The sequence below is a fragment of the Echinops telfairi genome, unplaced genomic scaffold (assembly GCF_000313985.2).
Source record: "Echinops telfairi isolate 266 unplaced genomic scaffold, ASM31398v2 ScPeMD7_7468;HRSCAF=8506_0, whole genome shotgun sequence".
Classification (NCBI taxonomy): domain Eukaryota; kingdom Metazoa; phylum Chordata; class Mammalia; order Afrosoricida; family Tenrecidae; genus Echinops; species Echinops telfairi.
Window position 1 is genome coordinate 94,437,987 of NW_022111369.1, and position 24,174 is coordinate 94,462,160.

The 24,174-nt window shown below is 40.4% G+C and overlaps 1 protein-coding gene across 5 annotated transcripts in view; it reads right to left on the reverse strand.

Annotated features, from left to right (window-relative positions):
* The window catches only part of RBPJ (recombination signal binding protein for immunoglobulin kappa J region), a 142,712-nt gene that overhangs the window by 25,574 nt on the left and 92,964 nt on the right, over positions 1–24,174 (reverse strand). For all 5 annotated transcript variants that reach the window (XM_045284085.1, XM_030888574.2, XM_030888573.2 and 2 more), the window contains exon 3: positions 12,093–12,188. In XM_045284085.1, the coding sequence (XP_045140020.1) occupies positions 12,093–12,188 (96 nt within the window). The remainder of the gene's footprint in view (positions 1–12,092; positions 12,189–24,174) is intronic.

Here is a 24,174-nt window from a genome sequence, read left to right on the forward strand (position 1 = left end):
AAAATACTCATTGAAAACTGAATTTTAAGACAGCACTGTTTCAACACACATACTCTAGAGGAAGCTTGATAAAGGAATGACCAGCTGGCAGAGGTCAACATCTTCTATGAGAGGAAAGACTATTAATCAGTGTCGCCTTTTATAATTTGCACATCTTCTCCATAGCCAATGGCAATGCTTTTCTCTGCCACTTGGTGGCGACATTCACACACACATTTTAAGTTTTTATTCACGGTTCCGCCTATATTTTCAGAAAATGCTTCCAAAACTTTACCCTCAAATTTTGAGATGGTCTAGAAAACACCATACAGATTCAGAAAAGACCTTCTATTCTACTCACTATATAACATAAATTAAGTAACACAAAACCCCAAATCACAACTACCTTGGTAGAAAAGAATCAGTATTGCATCTGAACTAGTCACTTCAAAAAGCACTTAGAAAATTCTTGCTTGTCAGTTACTTCCATGCAAACAATCTCTGTACGGCATCAGAACAAGTTTAATCATCCAACTGGCTTTACTGTCACTTGTCTCCAAAGGGACACTACACCTTCACCAAAGCTAGTATGTCAAATGGCATTATTTCTATCTTCAATGGAAAATTTCCTCTATACAAAATAATCTTTTTAAGAAAGGCTTCTTTTTTATATAAACTGTGACTATCTACTTACCAAAAAATTTAAACCAACCACAAACATAAATTGGCTACCAAATAGGTTACTCGAATAAATGTTAATTAATAGATGCAAAATCTGACATCAAGAGCAATTTAAAACCTGAAGAAGTTCTGTCGGAATATTTCTAGCATCACTCACTAGCACTAAGTGCCGAGAAGGAATGGTCAGGGGCTCTGGTCACTCCACAGAGAGCCCCAGATGATGTAGACTGGCTCTCCTCCCTTGGCACAGCGTCCTCCACCACAAGCAGGAGGAAGGACCAGGCCTTTGCCTTGAATCCTGGAAGAAGTCCCCACTGAGCCTGCCAGTGACCCTTACTACTAACACGTGGCATGTTGTTGTTGTTAGGTGCCACTGAGTTGGCTCTGACCCCTGGTGACCCTATACACAAGAGAACGGAACTGGGTTTGGGAGGACTAATTCACAGTGGGAGCCCTAAAATCCCCCTCCTTTTTTTTTTAAAGTCTCCACCCAAATTCAGCTCCCAGCGAGTACTTTCTGACCACTAACTGACCAGCAATACAAAAAGCTTGGCCCTCCAGCAGCGGGAGTTTGGAAGTGGATTACTACTACTCCCCCAACTAGTCCAGGGTCCAGCAGCCTAGCCCTTAGGGGACTTGCCTAGGTACAGCCCTGATGGGAAATTGGCAGTCTTGGTCAGAGGGCCCTAAACCACTTTTTGTAACATTTTTCTAATTTGCAATACTGTACCTAGCCCAATCATGGCCTACAACTCTGATGAACTGATCAGCCACCAACCATGATTTTGTGCCAGTGTCCTTTGTTCCTATGTCCTACTGAGTGGCCACTGTCTATGAATTCTCCGTGGGCACCATTATGACCTCTTGGGATCATTTATCTTTGTCTTCTCTTGTCTAAGACTTTGAATTTGGGGCCACTTTCCCCCCATAGAACAATGGGTTTCCTCATGTATTATAATAGTACTGTGTATTTAACTTAGACAGCAGTGACTCTGGCTTTTCTATCAGTGTGTCTACATTCTCTGCAGGCTAGAAGCCTGACCTCTTCAAGCTTTCCTCTGACTGGCTGGATATGGAAAATACAGGCAACCTCAATTAAATAGTCACCAAACCATCTAATTTGTTAAGCCACTATAGGTGTGTACTGAAGTGCTTTCCACTGTTTGAGAAACAAACAGGGCCTTTTAACGGGATCTGGTCATTACTGCTTTAATTGCTCTTCCCCTGTTACTGTCTCACTGGGCTGGAGTTACCCAGCACGGTACTAAATGGCAGAGTAACATTTAACACATGGCTCATGTTAAAAAATGTTATGATTTGTCAATGAATACATTTGATGAATTACATTAAAATCCACCTTCAAGCACTCAGAGAAAGAACGTCAACATGGCCTCCTGGTTTGAAGCTGTATGATAAACACACTATCATTGCTAGTTCCTACAGAAACAGTCCAGCTCCGATTGTGGTCATGTTTGTTGGGCATTGTATTAGAGCAGTGGTTCTCAACCTTCCTAATGCCTCAACCCTTTAATTCAGTTCCTCATGTTGTGGTGATTCCCCCAACCATAAAAGTATTTTCATTACTACTCCAAAACTAATTTTGCTACTGTTAAGAATCATAATGTAAATATCTGATATGCAGATGTATTTTCGTTGTTACAAATTGAATAGAATTAAAGCATAGTGATGACTTACCAAACAATATGTAATTATATGTTGTGAAATAGTTCTAATTACAAATAAATGAAATTTGTCTTGAAGCATGGTGTAGCATGGGTAACAGTCTTCACACGGGGTACTCGTATGGGGGCATATCTGCATGTGGGCAGACCCACCTGGAGATGGATAGAGGAGTGGTGTCTCGGTTGAGAACCACTGTAATAGAGCTCAAATTCTAAACACTCCTTTTGCAAGACATAGGTGACAAGCCAAAGCCCCATATCCATTTACAGCATCCCCATGTGGATTAAGCCTCCACTGAATTCTCTAGTGGTATAGTGTTGAGCAGCTAACTGCAAGGTCAGCATTTACAGACTACCAGCAGCGCCATAAGGGGAAACAGGAGGCTTTGGACTCTAATAAAAAGTTACTGTCTCATCAGGGCGTGGTGTAAAACAAACAATTTTCCTCTAGTTCTTAAATACTTCCTCCCCCTCACTATCATGATCCCAATTCTACCTTACAAATCCGGCTAGACCAGAGGATGTACACTGGTACAGATAGGAACTGGAAACACAGGGAATCCAGGACAGATGGTCCCTTCCAGACCAGTGGTGAGAGTGGCGATACAGGGAGGGTGAAGGGAAGGTGGGGTAGAAAGGGGGAACCAACTATAAGGAGCTCCACATAACCTCCTCCATGGGGGACGGACAACAGAAAAGTGGCTGAAGGGAGATGTCGGGACAGTATAAGACATGACAAAATAATAATAATTTATAAATCATCAAGGGTCCAAGGGAGAGGGGAGCGGGGAGGGCGAAAAATGAGCTGATATCAAGGGCTCAAGTAGAAAGCAAATGCTTTGAGAATGATGGCAACAAATGTGCTTGGCACATGGATGTATGTATGGAATGTGATAAGACTTGTATGAGCTCCAAATAAAATTATTAAAAACAAAAAAAAAATTTTTAATAAAGTGAAAAAAAAATGAGTTACTGCCTCTGAAACCTACCGAGGCAGTTTCTACCTGTCTCTTGGCATAGTCAGCACTCCAGGGCAGTAAGGGAGAATTCATTCAGACCATTGACCAGGGTGTGAACAGCCTTGCCCTCAGGCAGAGTCCATTAAAAGGTGGATTACTCCATCTAGCCCCGGGTGGGGCAGTCTCCCTTAGGAGCTTCACAGGGTGTGCCCTTGATGGAGAGCTCAGTGCTGGGGTCACAGAGAGTCATGCTCTCTGAGTCATGTTCTCACTGAAGTGGTTGGTATAAGGCCCTGGCCTGGATCAATCTTGTTCGTTTTTCTGGCTAACATAATGCACTGTCTCAATCATAGTCCTGTTCTTGCTTCTACAGTCCCATCTATAACTGTGATGTGTTGAACCACCACCCATGATGATTGTGTAATAGTTTCCTTTGCCCTCTCAAGTCTTTTTTAAAACTCTGTGGCTCAGGTAGCTCCTGGCTGTCATTATGACTATTTGCTAATGGTCTCTCACATTCAGATGATATCTTTTTCCTGTTTAAGAGCTTTGTTTTTCAAAACCATTTAATTGGACCTAATACAGATATGTCACTCCATAGTTCAATCACATCAATCAGTACTGTACAATTACTACCATATTCAATTTTAAAACATTCTTTTCCTTCTTGAACTTCCTTCTTGAACTCCTTGGGATCAGCTCCTCTTTACCCCACCCTCTTCTGTTTAAGATTTAAATGTCTGTTCTTTTAAAATTACATTTGAGATGTGGAGTTTCTTTTGTTCCCTAAAACAGCATCTGTATCTCTTTCATCCTTAAGCCTCACAGTAGATAACCAACACTAAAAAAATTAAATGGAACGCTATAAAATTAGGGACTATCTAAAGACAGAAAAAGTTGGAATTAAAAGATTCAATAACTCCAATCCTCTGGCTCCCTCAATTTGTAGCTACTGTGATTGTGGGCCTACTTAGCATCTCGATATTACAGAAAAGGAGTGTGACACACCTGTCTTACACAATTATTTTGAAGATGAAATTTAAAAAACATTGGCAGGTGTTTTAAGAACAATTTCCAACTCATAATTAGAATCACACTATGACAGGTTCAGCCACACTCACTCATCTCGGGTAAGGGGGGAGATGATTTGCTATAAAAATTGATGAAGTGTTATGTTATATACACAGTATTAAAGATTAAATTCTGAGCACTCTGGTTTGCAAAAAGCTGTGGATAGCAGTGGCAGCCCAAAATCCATTTAAACAGTCCTCACTGAATACTTTCTGAGCAAGAGCCCAAGGTGCAGATCAGCGGATCTCAACCTTTGGGTCGTGACCCCTTTTGGGGGGGAGGTCAAGCAACCCTTTCACAAGGGTTGCCCAATTCATAACAGTAGCAAAATGCCAGTTATGAAGGTAGTAACAAAAATTATTTTATGGTTGGGGGGTCACAACAACATGAGGAACTGTATCAAAGGGTTGCAGCATTAGGAAGGCTGAAAACCGCTGGTGTAGATCTTGCCCTGCAACAGAATACCTTGGAGAGATTGCCCTCGCCATTTCTTGTTTAGCCCAGGGAGGGGCAGTCCCTCTTCAGGCCTGCCTAAGTATACCCTTAATGGAAGTCAACATACTGGGGACAGTACAAGGAGTCATCTGGTAATGAGTCATGCCCTATCAGTCTGGCCCTGACTGCCTTGGTCTAAGTAGTCCCATCCTGTAGCTGTGATGTACTGATCCTGCTTTTTGTTTCCTTTGCAAACTCTCCCACCCCCCACCCCCACCCCATTGCCCTCCTTTAAAGCTTGGTATCTGGAGGAATCCTTGGACACTATTTCAACTTGGTGATGGTGGTCTGAAAAATAAAATGGAACGCTATAAAATTAGGGGCTGTGTAAAGACAGAGAAAGTTGGAATTAGAGATTCTCCTTCATCTGACTGCTGGGTCTGTGTTTTTCTATTGTCTTTGTCTCTTTTAAAATTTAACACACATTCTCTTTAAATTATATATGAGAAGGGGATCTCTTCTGTACCCTTCACCAGCACACACTAAATGTTGGTATTAACATTTTTTTTAAGTTGGTTGAATGAAAAACCAATAATGCTAAGGATGTACTCAAGCCATATTACTGTTAACAAAATTTCCTGCAGCGGCTTCTTGAAACAAGGTGCTGAGATTGTTAGGTAGTAAGCACGGGGGGTGGGGTGGGGGTGGGGGTGGGGGTGGGGGTGAGGGGGTGTCTGCTGCACATGCTCAGAGATTCGAGCATCAGACCAGGAAGGGGTGGTACACCTAGGTGGGCATTATACCTGGATTGGTCCATCTGGACCAAGTAAATTTAATTTGGCCAATGGGGTACACCAGCATCGTCAACCATGCCTCTAGCGGAGGAACTGAAAAGGCAGGATCTGGAAGCCCACCAGGGTCTTTCTATGTCTCTCCACCAGGCTGTGCGGAGGTGAAGGCCCTGAGGGTGCCTGTGTAAACCTGAAACTTCTATCTTTCATAAAACTCACTTGGATCACAATCCAAGATTCGGAGTGAATTCTTTCTCACACGAAGCCAAGGTCTGAGGTATTTCTCCCAGGAGAGAGATCTAATAGGATCTTAATTGATTTCTATGTTCTAAGTCATTTTAAATAATCTTATAGTATCGTTCAATGCAATACACACATTAGAAAAAGAGTTAAGGTAACTAATGTTATCTGTAAAGAAAACTTTGTCCCATAGTCAGCTCTGAACTAAAGTCTAGGCTTATTAAAGATTTTTTAAAATCTGAAATTTAGTAAGCCTGAATAAATTAGTAAAGTTGTACAACCTTTACCAAGGAGACTTAACATTTAAGAACTTTGCCTTTTCAGCTCAACTTTTCCAGGTTAAAATTAATTTCAGTAAGGAGCTTCCTAATTTTCTTCTCATGTGTAAACTAATTTTAATTACAGACTTACACTTCACATTTCCCCTTCTCATGCATACGTTGTGATTTCCTATCTCACAAATTATCCAAGATTTCATTCATTCTGATCAAGCTAAACACAAAACAGGAGTCATCATTCCTTCTGCTACAGTTTCCTGCCTTTCTAGATCGCCTAAAAACTAAAACTCTCATCTCCCCCTACAAGGAGGCTCTTGTCCAAAAGCATGTTTCTAGACAGAAATTATTCACAAGAAAACACCAAGAAACAAACTTAAAAAATAAGTAAAACCAAAACAGCTAAAGTTTTAAAAGATAGTACCAAATAAAAAAAAAGAAGCTAGCTATAAGGATCACTGTTATAATTTAACATTTACTACTGTGATTTAGTTCCAACTCTTAGCACATTTCACTGTAATACTGGGTCTTCTGAAACTGCCTGCTCTTATAAGTTTTCTGTTCCACCCTTTAAATCTCATTTCTTCCACCAAATTTTAGTCTCTGAGCCCTGGTGGCATAGTGGTTACATGTTAGGCTGCTTACCACAAGGTCAGCTACTCGGAAACACCCACCAGCCATTCTGCAGGAGAAAGAGGAGGCTTTCTACTCTTTTAAAGTGTTACAGTCTTAGAAATTCAAGGGCAGTTCTATAGGGTTCCTTGTGCATTGACATCAACATGATTGACAGCAGTAAGTTTTTGATTTCCGAAGTCAACTTGGTCTTTTTTTCCCTTCATTTTCTAATGACCTGTTTTCTTCATGTATGATGATGCAATCCAGATTTATTCCTTTTGTAACTAGCCTAACTTACTCCACATGTGCCTTTTTCCTCACCTCAGCCTCTGTGGAATTCCTACATATGTCGGCATTGCTCACAGATACACGGTGTAGGATCACCTGGACGATTTGGCCTGGACAACTTTGCCCAAAAGGTTTTAAAGATATCCTAGGAAAGTACTGATGCATCATAAATGTTACCCTTTTGTGTTTTATCTCATTGTTATAGTAGACATTTCCATCTTATGATTACCTTGGGACTTAAGTAATGGAAAATACCTGAAAAAGTACATGAATCTCCCAAAAATGTGCATTCCTTTTAGCAAGCATTCGATACTACACTAATGAACAAGATTGTGTGGGATAAAAGTGTACAATCTCTATGTATTCTGAGCATAAGTGGGTCAGTTTCCCTACTGGTGTCATCTAATAAGCTTCTCTTTTACGAATTGAAGAGATAATGACCTGGTTCTTTTGCTCCAGGCACAAGCCCTCACTAAGCAGTGATGTTCATGGAGTCATCCAACAGCACCACTGATCTCTAGTGGTCAATGTGTCAAATCTGTTCTTGAGATGTTCTCTAATTTCAGCTGGGATAAACTCAAGGTCTTATTTTGGCTTCCACAGACTATTTTAATTTTCTTCCACTGCAACTTAAACTTCCATTTGAGCAACTGATGGTGTGCTCCAGTTGGCCAGCTTATTCAAGCAGATGATATTGAGCTTCTCAGCTGGCAAGTTCCACAGATGACATCTGTGTATTACAAACGACAAGGTCCACATGTCACTGTCAACTTTTATGTTGTTGGAAATGGGTGTTTGAGTTGAAAAGTCCTTGATTTTGCAAAATTCTATCATGCCATTTCCAGAGTTGTTTAAACACCAAGACCATGTTTTCCAAGTAACAGTTCTTTCTCTTTGTTTCCATATTACACATCTCAACCACCAGTAATTATCAATGGGTCTTGAGGTGATCAATTTCAGACTTAACAAGTTGGTGGAATTGTTCAATTTCTTCAACATTGGCTTAGTGGTTGGTGCATAAATTTGAATTGAAGTCATAATAATTGGTCTTTCCTGTAGGTAATATGACATGTAGTGAATTAATATGGTCTTTCTAGCTATTTGTGATGTATTATACTCCTGGGTTATATGCCCATTGCTATAAACCCATTTTAGCAAGCATTTTCTACTATGCTAATGAACAAGATTGTGTGGGATTAACATGCCTTCAGTACACAGGTGTGAATCAAGTCATACCCTTCGTTTTCTAGGGGGTCCCTTTAGACTACTACAGAGTGTGAGCAAATAATCAGAGAAACTAGACATCAAGGGCATGGCCCCAGAATTGGAGGGAGGTTTAACAACCTGCAATGATATGCAGGTGATACAACCTTGCTTGCTTAAAGTAAGGAAGAGTTGAAGCACTTGCTGATGAAGATCAAAGATTGTAGCCTTCGGCGTGAATTACAACTCATGTAAAGACCAAAAATCCTTACAATTGGACCAATAGGTAAGAAGATGATGATAAGTAGAAGAAAAGTTGAAGTTCTCAAGGATTTTGGCTTGCTTGGATCCACAATCAATGTTCACTGAAGCAACAGTCAAGAGATCAAAAGATGTATTGTACTGGGTAAAACTGATGCACAGACCTCTTAGGAGCATTGAAAAGCAAGAATGTTACTCGAAGATGAAGGTGAACCTGACCCAGGCCATGGTATTTTCAATCGCTTCCTACGTGTGTGCAAGTTGGACAAAGAAGGAAGAACAAAGAATAATCGATGTTTAAAGTGTAGTCCAAAGTATCATGGACGGCTAAATAGACAAACAAATCTGTCTTAGAAGAAGTATGGCTAATGATGGCCTGATGCAAATGTTTTGAATGTACAAATGAATGTACAAATGTGCTTTACACAACTGATCTATGTATGGATTGTGATAAGAGTCATAAGAGCCCCTAATAAAACGATTTAAAAAAATCCTAAGGGAAAAAAAAGAAGAAGTATGGCCTAAGTGCTCCTTAGAGACAAGGATGGCAAGACTTTGTCTTACATACTTTGGACATGTTGTCAGGAGAGACCAGTCCCTGGAGGAGGATATTGTGTTTGGTAAAGTAGAGGGGCGGTGAAAAAGAGAAGGCTCTCAAGGACATGGATTGATACATGCCTGCAACAATGGGCTCAAGCATAGGAACAATATAAGAATGGGCAGTAGTTTCATTTTGTTGTGCTATGAGTTGCTATGAATGGAAATGGACTTGGTGGCACCTAGTAACAATAGCCAGCGTGACTTCAGACATCCTTTGTTTTCCTCTGGGGTAAGATCTGTCGCATCAAAGCCATTCCTTAGCTATCTGTAACACAGATAGCTTATACACAAATAGCAAAGAAAAGGCCTGGTTCTGTAGGAGCCCTGGTGGCGTAGTGTTTATGAACTGGACTGCCCACAAGTCAGCAGTTTGAAACCACCAGCGTATCTGAGGAAAAAAGAGGCTTTGTACTCCCACAGCGTTACAGTCTTAAACAAGCAGCCATTTAAGCGAGGAGGAGTCCACTAAATCTACATGGAAGAAGCACACTAGAGCTTGTGTGATCCACAGATGAAATAACAAAATTCAAATATAACAACGGGTAAAGTATCAGAACTTAATTTGCTAACACCCTATTGGGGGACTGTGACCTTTTCTTTCTTACTACAGTATTTGTATTTTTATCTCTGTATTATTATTTTACCCTAACCACTTAATTTTTCTGCTTTTTATTGTTTCTGTTGGGTTTTCCAGATTGTGAAGCACAGGAGTAGATACACAGAGATAAGAGCTGATGCGAAGGTTTACATGGAGAGGTGGGGGTGGGTGGGAGATGGGGAGTATTAGAGGGCAGGGGAAGCAAACAGTATATGTGGGAGGAAGCACTAGAACTGATGGTGATTACACAACTCATGATTTAATGGGGGGGGGCCCCCCATGGGGAAGCACCCAGGGAGAAATTATTCTAAAATTGATTGTAGTAATGATTGTAGAACTCTTCTTAATATGATTGAACTCTTAAGTTGTTTGATAGATGAATTAAGTGCCAATAAAACTGTTTTAAAAAGAGCTGCGGTCTCAGAAACTCATTGGGTCAGTTCTACCTTGTCCTTTGAGTTGTGATCGATTCAACAGCAGTTTGGTTTGGTTTGGGGACATGAGAGAAACCCCAGCACTGTTTAGATCACTCTGAAGATCTCTGAGGTGGCAGAGCCACTGAGATCAGATGCAGTCCGTGACACACATGCTCAGAGGCACAGAATCAAGGGAAACCTACCTTCCTTCTCCTCATCTGGCCTGCCTTCCTGGCCCATGACAGTAAAGAAACAAGGGATTGTGGGGCGGAGAAACAAAGGACCCGAGAGACTTGGCTGCTGGCTGAGAAGTGTGGCTATGAATGAATGACTGTGGCCTTACTATTTACCGTTTACGCTTTGTGGTAACATATGAATTTCCTCTAAATAAACCCCCTTAAGTGCGAATTTCTTTATGAGCTCTGTGTGGCCAATGCCAGGAATTGCTTGGTGTCAGAATTGGCTAAGGAGGAGGGACTGTGGAGACAGGTCTTGCCCCTGCCTCATGGCAATCGAGAAGTCTAAGGCCAACATGCAAGTTACTGCCATATATGGATATTATTTTATCATAGACAGCAGTGTACTTCAAGAGAGATCTTGAAATGTTCTTTAAGGTGTTGGCAAAGAATACGGACACTCTCAAAGATGGCCAGAAGAACAAACTAATATCTTTTAGAAAAAGTACAGAAAGAATATTCCTTAAAATCAAGGATGGCGAGACTTTGTCTCATTTACTTTGGGTAAGTTTTCAAAGGGGGCCAGCCACTGGAAAAGGGCATCATGCTTAGTACAACAGAGGGCCAGAAAAACAGAGGACTCTTGGTGAGATGGACTGACAGAGTTGGCTCATATGGGCACAAACATAACAACATAACCGCAATTGTGAGGATGGCAAAGGACTGGGCATTGTTCTATTCCATTGTATCAGTATCCAGGTTGTTATCAGTAGGAACCAACTACTCACACCTAAGAACAACGCTTCAATTAAAAAAATATTGTTGGTTTGTTTGTCAGCATAACAGTGAAGTGCTCAACTGGTAACAAAAATGTAGTTTTGAACCCACCCATCAGCTTTATAGGAGAAGGGCCTCATGATCTACTTTGTAAATATTAAAACCAAACTAAATCAAACCTGATGGTGTCGATGGTGGCTCACAGCAACCCTACAAATTAAAACAGAACTGCCCTATGTTGTCTCCAAGGCTGTGAGCCTTTGTGAAAACCGACTGCATACGGTTCTCCCTCGGAGTAGCTGGGGAGTTCGACTGTCAACCTTTCAGTCAGCAGCCGAGTTCTTAGAGCAATGGCCACCAGGTGTCTCTGGTAAAGATTATACTCGAGAAACATCAACAGGGCAGTTCTATTCTGTCACATGGGGGGACTATGAGTTGGAAATGGACTCAATGGCACCCAACAACTACCTGATTTATGGGCCATTTCTGTAGTGCTCACACCATGAATGTTCTGACTGAATCTATTTCATTGCTGTTGTTTTCCCCTTAACAACCTGAGCAGGAAGGTCAAGGAACAAACTAGGAGTTCTTCCTTAAACTTGCTCAGTTGACAAGGCATGCTCAAAGCAGCTGAGTTTCTGGATCAGGAACCTGTTTGACCTTTTCCTTGGTAAAGTGGTATTGGGGGTGGGGGTGTCACACTTGATTATAAAGGTACATTTTCTACCAGCAGAAAAGCTACTTTGTGAAGGTGCTATTTATTGTAGCACTATTTTGCGAACATCAGGCAATACTAAAGAAAAATAATGAAGTACTTCACTTTGTGAAATCTTAGCCAAACCCTCTTTATAACAGTTACGTTCTGGCTTCAATATGCCACAATTCATTTGGTTTTCTGCCTTCTATACCAACAAATCCCTAATTTTTGTTTTGTGTTCAAGGATTAACCCAATAAATGAAACCGTGCTCTGGCATGAATATTAGCAGATCATTTGTATATTTACATCACAGCTACAATGGACTATTGGAAAGGCAATTATCTTACCTTTTTTCATTTCCATATGACTTCTGTGCAACTTTTGCATGAAGAATAAGTACTGTTTGATCCCCTCTCTCCTTTAAATAATTCCGCATCGCTTCCCTAAAATCAAATATATAATTACTTACTATGGGGGTGAAATCTGTTGAGATCTTTGCAATAAATAAATGCTGATGATTATTTTTCAAACAAGCAAAAAAAACTAAGAGAACAAACCATACTCATGAAATAAACGGGACAAATATTAAACAGCAAAGCAAAACATACGGCTACCCTGATACTTACTGGATTTTTAAAAAAGGAAACTATCCCTCATTCTTTTGAATTTATGATGTAACTCAGTTAAACTGCAACTTCTAGAATAACTATAGTCACCATGTGCAGTGTTAATGTGGCTTGAAATTGTCTCTTTTAAAATTTATGACATGAAATACTTTTATAGTTTAATAATCTAGTTAGCCCCAACGATTGCTCTCCCTCAGCTAACAGTTCCAAAAGCAAAGTTCCCTGCCAACTCATAGGGACCTTATAGAATTGTGGATTTCCGAGACTAACTCCTTACAGGAATAGAAAGCCTAATCTTTCTTCCTTGCAACAGCTGGTGGTTTCAAATTGCAGACCTTGCGGTTCACAGCCCAACTACTAACTAGTGCATGTTTATATTTAATATGAAAGCCATAATAAATCATTATGTTGTCCAAATTTATACCACAATCCTAAACTGTTGTTAACTCTTATATAAGGGTAAAACAGACCCTAAAATTTATATACAAATACACATTTATGGTTAAAGATAAGACTAGATATAAAATTTAATAAATACCATTTGAAACCGGTAAAAAAAATTGACTTAAACTGAAAAAATACATTACTGTATATACTCGTGTATAAGCCAAGTTTTTCCAGCACATTTTAAATGCAGTTTTGTGGTAAAATTAGGTGCCTCGGCTGATGTTCGGGTAGGTTTATACTCAAGTATATATGGTAATTCCTTAAAGTACAAATGATCACAATTCCTAACTAGTTATGCAGATGTTTACTCAAAATTATTTTCCTAAGCAACATTATCTAGTACAGAGAAACAAGTTGGAAACAAATCAAACAACCACAATTCTGAAATGGCAGAATCCTAATTCTTGAAGAATGCTTATCACAAAATCAAAGACAACAGATATTCAGAAATAATTATCATTAAAATCATTAACAGTGAATATCATTGTGTTCATTCTTCTGGGCAATATGCTACACAAGACAAAAGACATATCTAACTTCATCCCTGTTAAGGAGTGCCTATTTAGTAGAGATTCACATATATGGTAGTTATATAATTATCAATTTAAGGATTAAGAGTGAAGGGGTGGAGTCTAGTCTGTCAATCAGGTCATAGCCAATAAGACCTCTGTGTGGGCCTGGTCTTCTCCTGATGATTCTGGGAACTCCTGTATTTTCCTCTTTGGAGGCAGGAGACACACTCTCTCTGATCAGTCCCTGGGAGACTCTTTACTGACAAAGTTCACTCCCTGGGAGACATTTCTGAAGAGAAGCCACATGAAGCTACCCTGAGGCTGAGTTCAGAGCTGAAGGAACCCTTAGGAAGGAACATGGGACCCTTGCCAGCCCTGAGATGCTTACAACGCCACTAGCCTGTGATCGTCCTACATTCAGTGTCATTACATGTGTTTCATGAGTCTGAAGAGAACTTTATAGATTGATGTTGGACATATGGACTAATATCAGACTTATGGACTTGATCTGGACTGGGATGGGATGTTTTCTCAATATTTAATTGCTCTTGTATATATCTCTTTCTTATACATGGGTGCCTATGATTTGTTTCTCTAGTGAGATAGTTTACTGTGCCAGCCTGGCCAATAAACATAAGTGGGATTAACTGAAGGGCGGAGAGAGTAATGGCTCGGTGAGCCTCGCCTTTCTTGTTTCTCGCTCTTTGATCATTGGACCAGTGTGCGGCTGCCTTGCTTGTTCTGTGCCTCAACTTACAGGCTACACTACCTGTGGGATGCCCAGCCTGTGAACTGTGTCGCTGTAAGTTGAGGTCCCTTTAAGACATCTCTGGAGCTGGGGACTGGCGGTTGGTGACCTGCCTTGTGATTGTCTGCTGTGCTGAGATAGCCCAGCTCGCTCTCTATATAGAGGAAGACCTGGCAGTAGACAAGACTTAAAGGACTGCTAGTGTCTTACAACTCTCTCTCACAGGAGTGAGTTGCACTGAGCCATTTGTGCTTCATAATTTAACTGTTCATTTCCTGTATTATATATCTATTTGTATATAATTTAACTGTTCATTTCTTGTGTTACGTATCTAATTATCTTTATAAATAAATATATTAAATTATCAGCAATTTGGTTTTATCTCTCTAGAGAACCCTGACTAACACATCTAGTCTACCCAGACCTAACACAACATAGACACATCACCCCAATCTCTACGTCATCCATGGTACCAAATCTAAGAAACGTAGCTCTAGACTAGCTCTGTCACTTAAAACTAACCTCTAAACACAAGAGATAAAAATGTCTATCTCACACAGGGTCGCTGTGGGGATTACGTTGAGCTGGCCAAGATCACATTTTGTATCCAACAACTGAAAACCTACTCCTGTGCAGGTTGGGACTGAGAACTAACTTTACCACTGAAAAAATGACCTACGGAATAGTAACTGTATTGGAACACACGACATGAAGAGGCATACACACAAATCAGAGGCAGAAGAATGAATGGCAAGAGAAGGTCTGAGACAATGGAATACATGCCTGGAGAGCCAGCTTAGAAGAATTACAAGAGGAGGAAGAATCAGGCCTGAGAATAATGAATGATCCTGCACATTTGAGACTCAAGCTAAAGACTAAGTCAATGAAGCAATGGCTAATACTTCTTGCATATTTATTATGTGCCAAGCCAGGTATTATTGTGATTATTGTTCGGTGTCACTGAGGTAGCACCAACTCATGGCGACCCAAAGTTCAGCTGTGTGTTCTTGCACCATCCTCACAATAATTGTTTGTGGTCATTGTGCAACCACTGTGGCAATCCATCTCATTAAGGCTCTTTCTCTTGTTTGCTGACCCTCCACTTTACCAAGTATGATGTTCTTTTCCAGGGACTGGCCTCTCCTGATAACATGTCCAAAGTACATGAGAGGAAGTCTCACATCCTTGCATCTAAGGAACATTCTGACTGTATTCTTCTAACATAGATGTGTTTCCTCTTCTGGCAGTCCGTGATATTTTCATTACTCTTTCCCATTAGTATACATCAAAGGCAACAATTCTTCAACTGCCTTCTTTAGGGTTCACCTTCCACATGCCGATGAGGCAATCGAAAAGACCATGGCTTGGGTCAGGTGCACGTTAGCATTAAATCCTTGACAACTTTGATCCTCTCTCCATTTATCATGATGTTGGTCAATTGTGAGGGTTTGAGTTTGCTTTACATTAGGTTGCAATCCTTACTGAAGGCTGCAGTCTTTGATTTTCATCAGAAAGTGACTCAAGTCCTTGTTACTTTCAGCAAGCAAGGTTGTGTCATCTGCATAATAACTGTTAACAAGGCCCTCTTTTAATCGCTTTAAATGTGTTATTTTACATAACTCTCAAAATCCAAAAAGAAAAAACTCACTGCCATTACTTTTCTGAATAGCTTGTCCAAGGTCTCACAATTAATAAAAGCAGCAGAGCCCTTGTGGAGCTGTGTTTAAAAACTTGGCTGCTAACCAACAGGTCAGGGGCTCTAACCCTGAGCTGTTCCATGGGAAAAGGATGTGGCGATCTGCTCCCATACACATTTATGGGTTTAGAAATCCCTTGGGGCAGTCTTACTCTGTCCTATAGGGTTATGTGAGTCAGAATCGACTCAACATCAATGAATTTGGCCTGCTTTTGCAGGCAGAAGTAAAACAAATTCTCCAAGAACTTAACTCATACCAGGCCAGTGACAGGATGAGTAGTGCCAGACTGTGAAAGGCCTGGAAAATGTTTTTTAAACTTAAAATATTACGTATAAAAGTTTAGACAAATTTAAATATCACCTTATGGTAGATTACAAAAGCAGTGGTAGCAAGTAATAAAAATTTTTTCCCCTTAGTGAAATGAAAAAACATCATCCAATTGTATCTCCATCTCACAGAAAAACCTGGATTTGCCATCCATACTTGAGGCAATGAGAAACCTTGAGACTTTCTAAACAGGTAATTACCATATATACTTGTGTATATGCTGAGTTTTTTTTCAGCACATTTTTAATGCCATTTTGTGGTAAAATTAGGTGCCTCAGCTGATATTCGAATCGGCTTATACTTGAGTATGTACAGTAATTCTCCTGTTCACTTAGTTAAATCTAGGAGCAATTCCTTGAGTAGCACAAATGGCCAAGTACTCAACTATTAGCTAAAAGCTTGGGGGTTAGGACCCCACTGTCTGAGGCTGCGTTCTCTAGAGAAGCAAATCTAGCAAGGTATCTATGTCTAGAGAGAGTTATCTCAAGGAAATGGTTCACATAGCTATAGAAGCTGGCAAGGCTCCCAAGTCCATAGATCAGGTATCACCTTGGGAGTTTGTCCTAACTCATGTAGCTGCAGGGGCTGAGGAATCCAACAACGGGTCAAATAGCAGGCTGCTGGCTCACAGGCTGTGGAAGCTGTCTGTCAATTCCCCAAACCAGAAGGCAGATGATGATGATCTAGGAGCATACGAACAAGCCTTCAAGGAATTCCTATAGATGTGTTTGTGTGCATACATGGATATGTGTAAAAGATGCAGGACACCCCCCGCCCCAAGAAGCTTCCCATACACCAATTGAGTGATCATATCAGATCACAATATAAAAAATAATTATATCATAACTGCCAAACTCTATTATCACTAAACTGCCAGACCACTGAAAACGATAGCCCAGCCAAATTGATACTCAACATTAACTATCAGAAGTCCACCCCCTTGTCAATTTGGCACCTGTTCATGTCTCAAGCTATACAAAATCTCTAAATCAAGATAAATACATGTAGCTGGCGCTTTAAGTGAAAGGCAGTCTAGGAGGTTGCCAGGTCAGGAAACATGACAGATACTGTACTGCTGGGACTCACCCCATTCCAACGGGGGCCAAGTCAGGGAACCACTCGGCCTCCCTCATCTGTATGCGGCCTCTCACCGCTACTCTGTCCCAGGGAGTGCTTTGTAAATGGTACAAAGATGGACGTGAAGTCCAAGACTGAGTCAGAGGTGAAAGCACATGCACTTTTTGCATTGTATACAGTCAGGCAATACCAATGGCCTCTGGCTGCACCTGTCTAATGTTCCAACCTGAAGCAAACGGGCCATGGCCCAACTCCAATGGTTTTTAGAGTCAAACTGGTCCAGCCCCACCCATTCAGGGTGCTTGACCCTGGTGTGCCCCCGAGACCAACTTCCTGTTCCGTCTTGGCCAGGGGCCTGGCTAGCAGTGAAAGTTGGCTCAATGCTGTCTTTTACTATCATCTTAGAAATCAATCTCAAAGTAAAAATGCCTGTTCCTTCCTTTAGACATTAATGTTTATTATCAAATGGCTATTTGTTAATCTAAAAAAGGGTGAGGAAAATACAGTCATGCTAGTGCCTATCATAACAATTAATCAGTGTATTGTCAGACACTCACTAGGCCCATTTACATTTAACATTTTATAAAGGAGAATAAATTTAGTTAGATCTCTTAATTCATTCAGAACCATTCTCCTGGTCAATCTGACTTATAAATATTAACAGTAACAGCTATATTCAAGGATGCTGGGGCTCTCTCTACAAATCTGTCTCTCGCTGTTGTGGTAAAAATCGCATCCTCTGGGCACTTCATGTGTGGGTCTAACTTGATAAATCCACTCGAACGAGACAATTTTCCCCTAAGCCTTTGGACACCTACTTCTACAGTTAACCAGGGTACAACCCTGGTACTTCATATCAGTCATCACTTAGTCCATGCTGCAGGAAACCAACCAAGTCAAGCATTACATACACTGAATGAAGAATCCGTGCTTGGTGGTACATAGCAATAAATTCACATGGATCCAACTTTATCTTCCTTGTACTATCTATCATTCCTCACCTTCATTTTCATTAGCACGCATACTCTCCAGGTTTGTATGTTTAGAAATAGCCTATACTTTTTAAAGTATCGCCTATCTTCCCCTGAGTCACATTTTGTATTTCATCTCTTGAGGCTCACTGGAATTGCTGAGTACGAAGTTGGTGGTTTGAATCCACCAGGTACGCTGAGGGAGAAAGAGGAGGCTACCCGCTCCTGTCAAGAGCTGCAGCCTGGGAAATCCTATGCAAGGACGCTATGCCAAAGTTAGTACCAAGATGACTATTTAACTGCCACACTAATGCCAATCAAGTCGACACACAACTCAACCCACCCACAGAGGCACCTTGTAAGGCATGCTGGGAATAGATTTCAGAAAGGCTGAAAACTGTCTGTAGCACAGTTCAGGCTTGACACACAAAGTTGCTCTACATTGGGTAAATCTACTACACAAGACCTCTTTTAAAGTGAGGATTACAGGAAGCAATATTCAAGCCATGTTATTTTCTATTGCCTCATATGCATGTGAAAGTTGCACACGGAATAAGGAAGATGAAAGTGTGCTACTGGTGAAGAATATTCGAAGTATCGTGGACTGTCAAAAGAACAAACAAACCTGTCTTGGATGTACAGCCAGAACGCTCCTTAGAAGCAAGCATCCTTTGAGACTTCATCTCATGAACTTTGGACATGCTATCAGGAGAGATCAATCGCTCGAGAAGGATAAAGTAGAGGAACAGTAAAAAGGAGGAAGGCTCTCGACAAGATGGCTACACAGTGGCTGCAACAGTGGGTTCAAACATAATCACAATTGGGAGGACAGCAGTGTTTTGTTCCGCTGCACATAGGGTCACTATGAGTCAGAGCACACTCAATGACACCGATCAATAACAACCAGGCTGTGATGAGTCAGTATCAACTCAATAATAATTAACAACAAAATTCTATGACTAGAATTTGTTAACTCCAGTGGCTAAAACCACCACCACCACCCAGAAAATAATAAGCAAAGTAACTCAGGGATCCTATGAAACTAGAGCAAAACTGTTTCAGAGGATTCCCAAAGCTGTGAATCTTTACACAGGAGACTACCACGTTTCTCTCGTGGAGTGGTTGATTGGTTCAAAGCATCAACCTTTCTATTAGCACCTGAGCACTTGAGCACAGTGCAAAAAAACCATGTAAGACAAAATGGTAGAAAAGCCCACAAACTAAGGAGGTAACAGATGCTAATGGGGTTGAAGAAGAAATTTTAAGGATTCTTATTATCTTTCGTTTGGGGAAGGTGGGTGGATATTATACAACAATCTGTACAGTATAACTAAGTAGAAAAGCATGAGTGATAGTCCGTATTTAAAGAAGGACAGGATTACTAGAAATCAAAAATAGTACTCCAACAGTAAGATGCCAAAATCCTTATCTGAAGAAAAAAATAGGGGAAAATATATCATTGCAGAAATAAATCCCGAATGCCAAAGAATAGTTATCAGAATTACTAAGCTATATTACTGAATTGTTTTAAAAGTTAATCGCAATGAAAACTCATAAATTTGTTAGAACAGTTCAGAAATTCTAAGAATAAGTTTGTAAATATATTCTTTACTAATTTCATTTTTAATGATTCATAACTATAAAATACTCATTCCAAATTAAAAGCAAGAAAAACTTATCTCAAGAATGCCACACCACATTAAAGCACACCCGTAATGGTCAGACAAGCTCCAGTGCTGTCTATTCCACACCTACTTTCGCTGGTTTCCCGACACGCGACAACAGGAAGGTGCAATAAAGGCTGGGAAGAAAGATCAAGCAAATGTTTGGGAGAACAGCTTGGTCCTAACCATCAAAGAAAGAAAGAATTTCTTAGTAAAGGAGAACAGCCAATGACGACAAGTACTACAAAATGCTCATATAAAAGAAAGATTTGAAATGTGGAATTACTTCACTGGGCAATACAGTAAGAAACTTTGCAGCAGCAGGAGTCAAAGCAGGCGGCAAAGTATATGGCAGGCAACAAGTGCAACGAACACAAACCAGGCTTCTGAAAAGTCTTGGCTGTCAAAAGGAAAATATGTAGAAGAACTGCAACAGGGTAGTAAAGGGTAGCCTCTGTTTCCTAGTAGGATTTTATTTTAGAGTGAGTTTTATTAATAAAAAGGCAGTATGGTGTTAAGGTGTCAGGCAGGGTCCTCTCTTGAGATGGTCGTGGATCATACATTTGTGTCTCAGCTTAAATTTCCTGAACCAAGAAATGTGTGATTTTTCCATGTTCAAAGACAGTACCATGATTCCGTCATTGGCCCTGGCGCTTCTCTAAATAACGGCTCTCACTAAATCAATTACTATATTCTGACTAAGGTACAAAAAAATACTACCTTTTATTTTAAAATAGGTGTTTCTATTAATAGTGTTTGTAAGGCCTTTTAATAAGTTAACAAGAAGCTAAGACCCCGTTCCCTCAAACACAAAAATCTATCCAAAGCAAATTGGGTAATTTCTAAGAGGTTAAAGTCAACACACGTAGAGCTTCTAGGAATGCGTTTGGACATGAGATTTGATCGTGTTTGAAAATTCCATGTTAATATGTGTGCGTTTCGTCCATATACTTAGGGAGGGTCAAAGTAGATTTCTTGGGCTAAAACCTTCCTTAGAAACAACGTTGTGTGGGGTCCAGTACTATATACCGTATCTCCTGCTATGACACAAATTACTATATTTTTTAAGTAACAGTGATTCCCACCCAGGGTCCTTGAAACATTTTTTTAAAAGACTCCCTTACTTCCCCCCCCGCACCATTTCCCCTCCCCGCTAGTCCAAGAGTTTAGTGATTTACACTAGACCAGTGGTGGATGAAGTAGTGGGAGTTAACCAGAGCCGGCCTCACCAGCCAAATAACCAATCCCACTGTCACTCAGTCACTTCTACCTCATGGGAGCCTACAGTGAATTTCTGAGACTATAAATCTTTCTCTCCTGTGGAGAGGCTAGTGGTTTGAACTGCTGACCTAACGCCCAAGCCACAGATCTGTAGTAGGTGAAAAATCAAACCTACCACAAAGGTAATCTTCCTTGCATTTGTCAAACTGGACCGACACTTGCAAATTACAAATAAAAGTTTAACATGAACTTTTTACGTTATAGTAAAGAAACCTAACTTCACTGAATCAAGTCTTTCTAAAGTAATTTCACATGTGAAAGATCTTCAGAGAATATTTTGAGAAATATCACTATGGGGGTAAAATAAAAAAACCTGAAGTCTTTGCCTTCCTGTCCCATAGGGCTACCAAGGCCATACACCTTTCCAGAAGATAGCTGCCATAATCATTCTTCCATGGAGCTGCTGGTGGGTTTGGACAGCTCAACTTTTGATTAACAACCAAGCACTGAACCACTGAGTCACTAAGCCTCCTTCACTGTAGGCCGAGGGTCAGAAGACCATGCTGTCAGCAGCCCATTTTTTTACACCTTAAGGAAGCCAGAGTACTTTCTACAACTTGAAAGGGCTGTAAACATAAAAGAGAATATGCAATAAAGACTATACATGTTCCTTGAAGGCTGAAATCATACAATTTGGCTCCTTACAGGAAATATTTGCTGGATCCTAGTATTGAGTTGAACTGTGTCTCCTTGCCATTATAACCCTTAGAGATAAGATTACTATAGGAGTGGTTTAGATTAGGCCCTAATCCAGTTGCTGGTGTCTTGAAGCCTCCTATCCTCAGGAAGTGACCAGAGCCAATGCAATCAACCCTATGACAGCATCTGCTGTGAGCAGCCAAGCAGTGGAAAGAAGAGTCATTCGGGTGGTGAATTCAATTGTTACTCAGGTCACAACCTTGATGGAACTGAAAGGAGGTTCCCATGGAAGTGTGACCTATTGCAGTTATGTGCCCAATGTTACAGTCGCTATGTCAATCCATCTTGTCAAGGGTCTTCCTCCCTTTTACTTTATCAAGCCTGATATCCTTTACAAGGAGTTCTGGTGGCTACATGTTGGGCTGCTAACCACTGGATCAGCAGTTCAAAACCAGCAGCTGGTCTAAAGGAGAACGATGAGGCTGCCTACTCCCATTATGAATGAGAATTCACTGATGACAGTGAGTTTAGGTTTTGTTTTGTTTTTAGTCTCTGATAACATAGCCCAAGTACTTCAGACAAGGTCTCCACCTCTTCACTTTCAAGATCCTTCATTAGCATAAGAATTCAATTGCATTATTTTTCTTCAGTCTTCCTTATACAGTGCCCAGCTTTCATATGAACCCGAAATGAGGGAATGGAAAATACTATGGCCTGGGGCATGCATACCTTAGTCCTCAAAGTAACCGTCCTGCTTTTCAACACTCTAAAAAGGGTTTGGCAGCAAATTGACCTAATGGAATACATCTTTTGATCTCTTGACTGTTGCTTCCATGAGCACTGATTATGGACACAAGCAAGATGAAATCTTAGACAATTTGAATCTTCAAAGTTATCCGCTTGCTTTTCAACACTTCTTAAAGAAGTCTTGTGCAGCAGACTTATCCAATGTAATATGTCCTTTGGTCTCTTGACTACTGCTTTCATGAGCGCTGATTGTGACTGCAAGCAAAATGAAATCCTTCGACAATTTCGATCTTTTCTCCATTTAGGATTTTGGTTTTCTTTTCATTGAGTTGTAAGCCATATTAAAGCCATATTAAAGTTACAATCCTTATGCAATGTTTCAAACCTTCCTCACTTTCAGCAAGTGAGGTTGTGTCATCTGCATATCATTCATTCATATTATACATTCATATACTGTCTACAATGGGTTGACAATACAAACTGAGTTGAGGTTGTCACAACCTTTAGGTTGTCTAAAGGTTCTCCTTTAGACCAGCTGCTGGTTTTGAACTGCTGATCTAGTGGTTAGCAGCCCAACATGTAGCCACCAGAACTCCTTATAAAGGATATCAGACTTGATATGGCCCACAATGTCTTTACAGAAAATGGGACCCCAACTGTGGCAGTACACAGAAAGGGGGGGGGTGTAGAAGTTTTGAGGTTCTGGAGAATATTATGTATTTTTCAAATTCCTTGGGCTCCATTATTATGGAATCATTCCTCAATCTTTTGTATTTCATGATTTTTGCCTGTTCATGGCGATCAAATTTCACTCAGGGCTTTTTTTTTTTTTTTAAGCTCAGGGATTTTTGACGAGAAGACTATTGACATGATACTGCCCCCTTCTAAGATGCACACAGCATCTACTGGTCCATTACTGGAAATGTTCATTTGGGTCACATGTTACAGTGTTGTCTGCCATGCTTCAACACCTTCTACACTGTAGCATCACTATTTTTCTCCATGAAAATAGAGTATTTTATGAGGAGAAACTACTTTGAGACTACAGAAGTAGCTTATTTCTTGTGAAATTTGAACCCAACAGTGTAAGCATCCATTGATGATTGTTGCCTGAAATAATTACCACTGTGGTGGTTGCCAAGCAGCAATTCATTATTCACTAGACAAATTTTACATGGTATCCCCCCTTCAGCAAAGAAAAGCTACTCCCACTTACTGATTCATTTATCTCAAAACAGACTTCTTAACTTTATTCTATAAATTTTGAGCTAGTGCTACCATTATTTATTGATCCTCAAATTGCTCTGTTTTGACCAGTAGAAGCCCATTCAAACCGGCTCCTGTGTCCTGCTGACTTGTCCCCATCATGCCTTGAGTTTAATAACTTTTTGAGGGGGGAGCGGGGAGGGAGGGGAAAAAATGAGGACCTGATACCAGGGGCTTAAGTGGAGAGCAAATGTTTTGAGAATGATGAGGGCAATGAATGTACAAATGTGCTTTACACAATTGATGTATGTATGGATTGTGATAAAAGTTGTATGAGCCTCTAATAAAACGATTTAAAAAAATAAATAAACAACTTTTTGAAAGAGTAGCAGCCATTTGGAAGCCACCTAAGTGGAAGTCAATGTGAAATAAAGAGTAATGTGAAATCCATGGAAAATCATAGAGCCATTAAGGACAACAAGGCAGA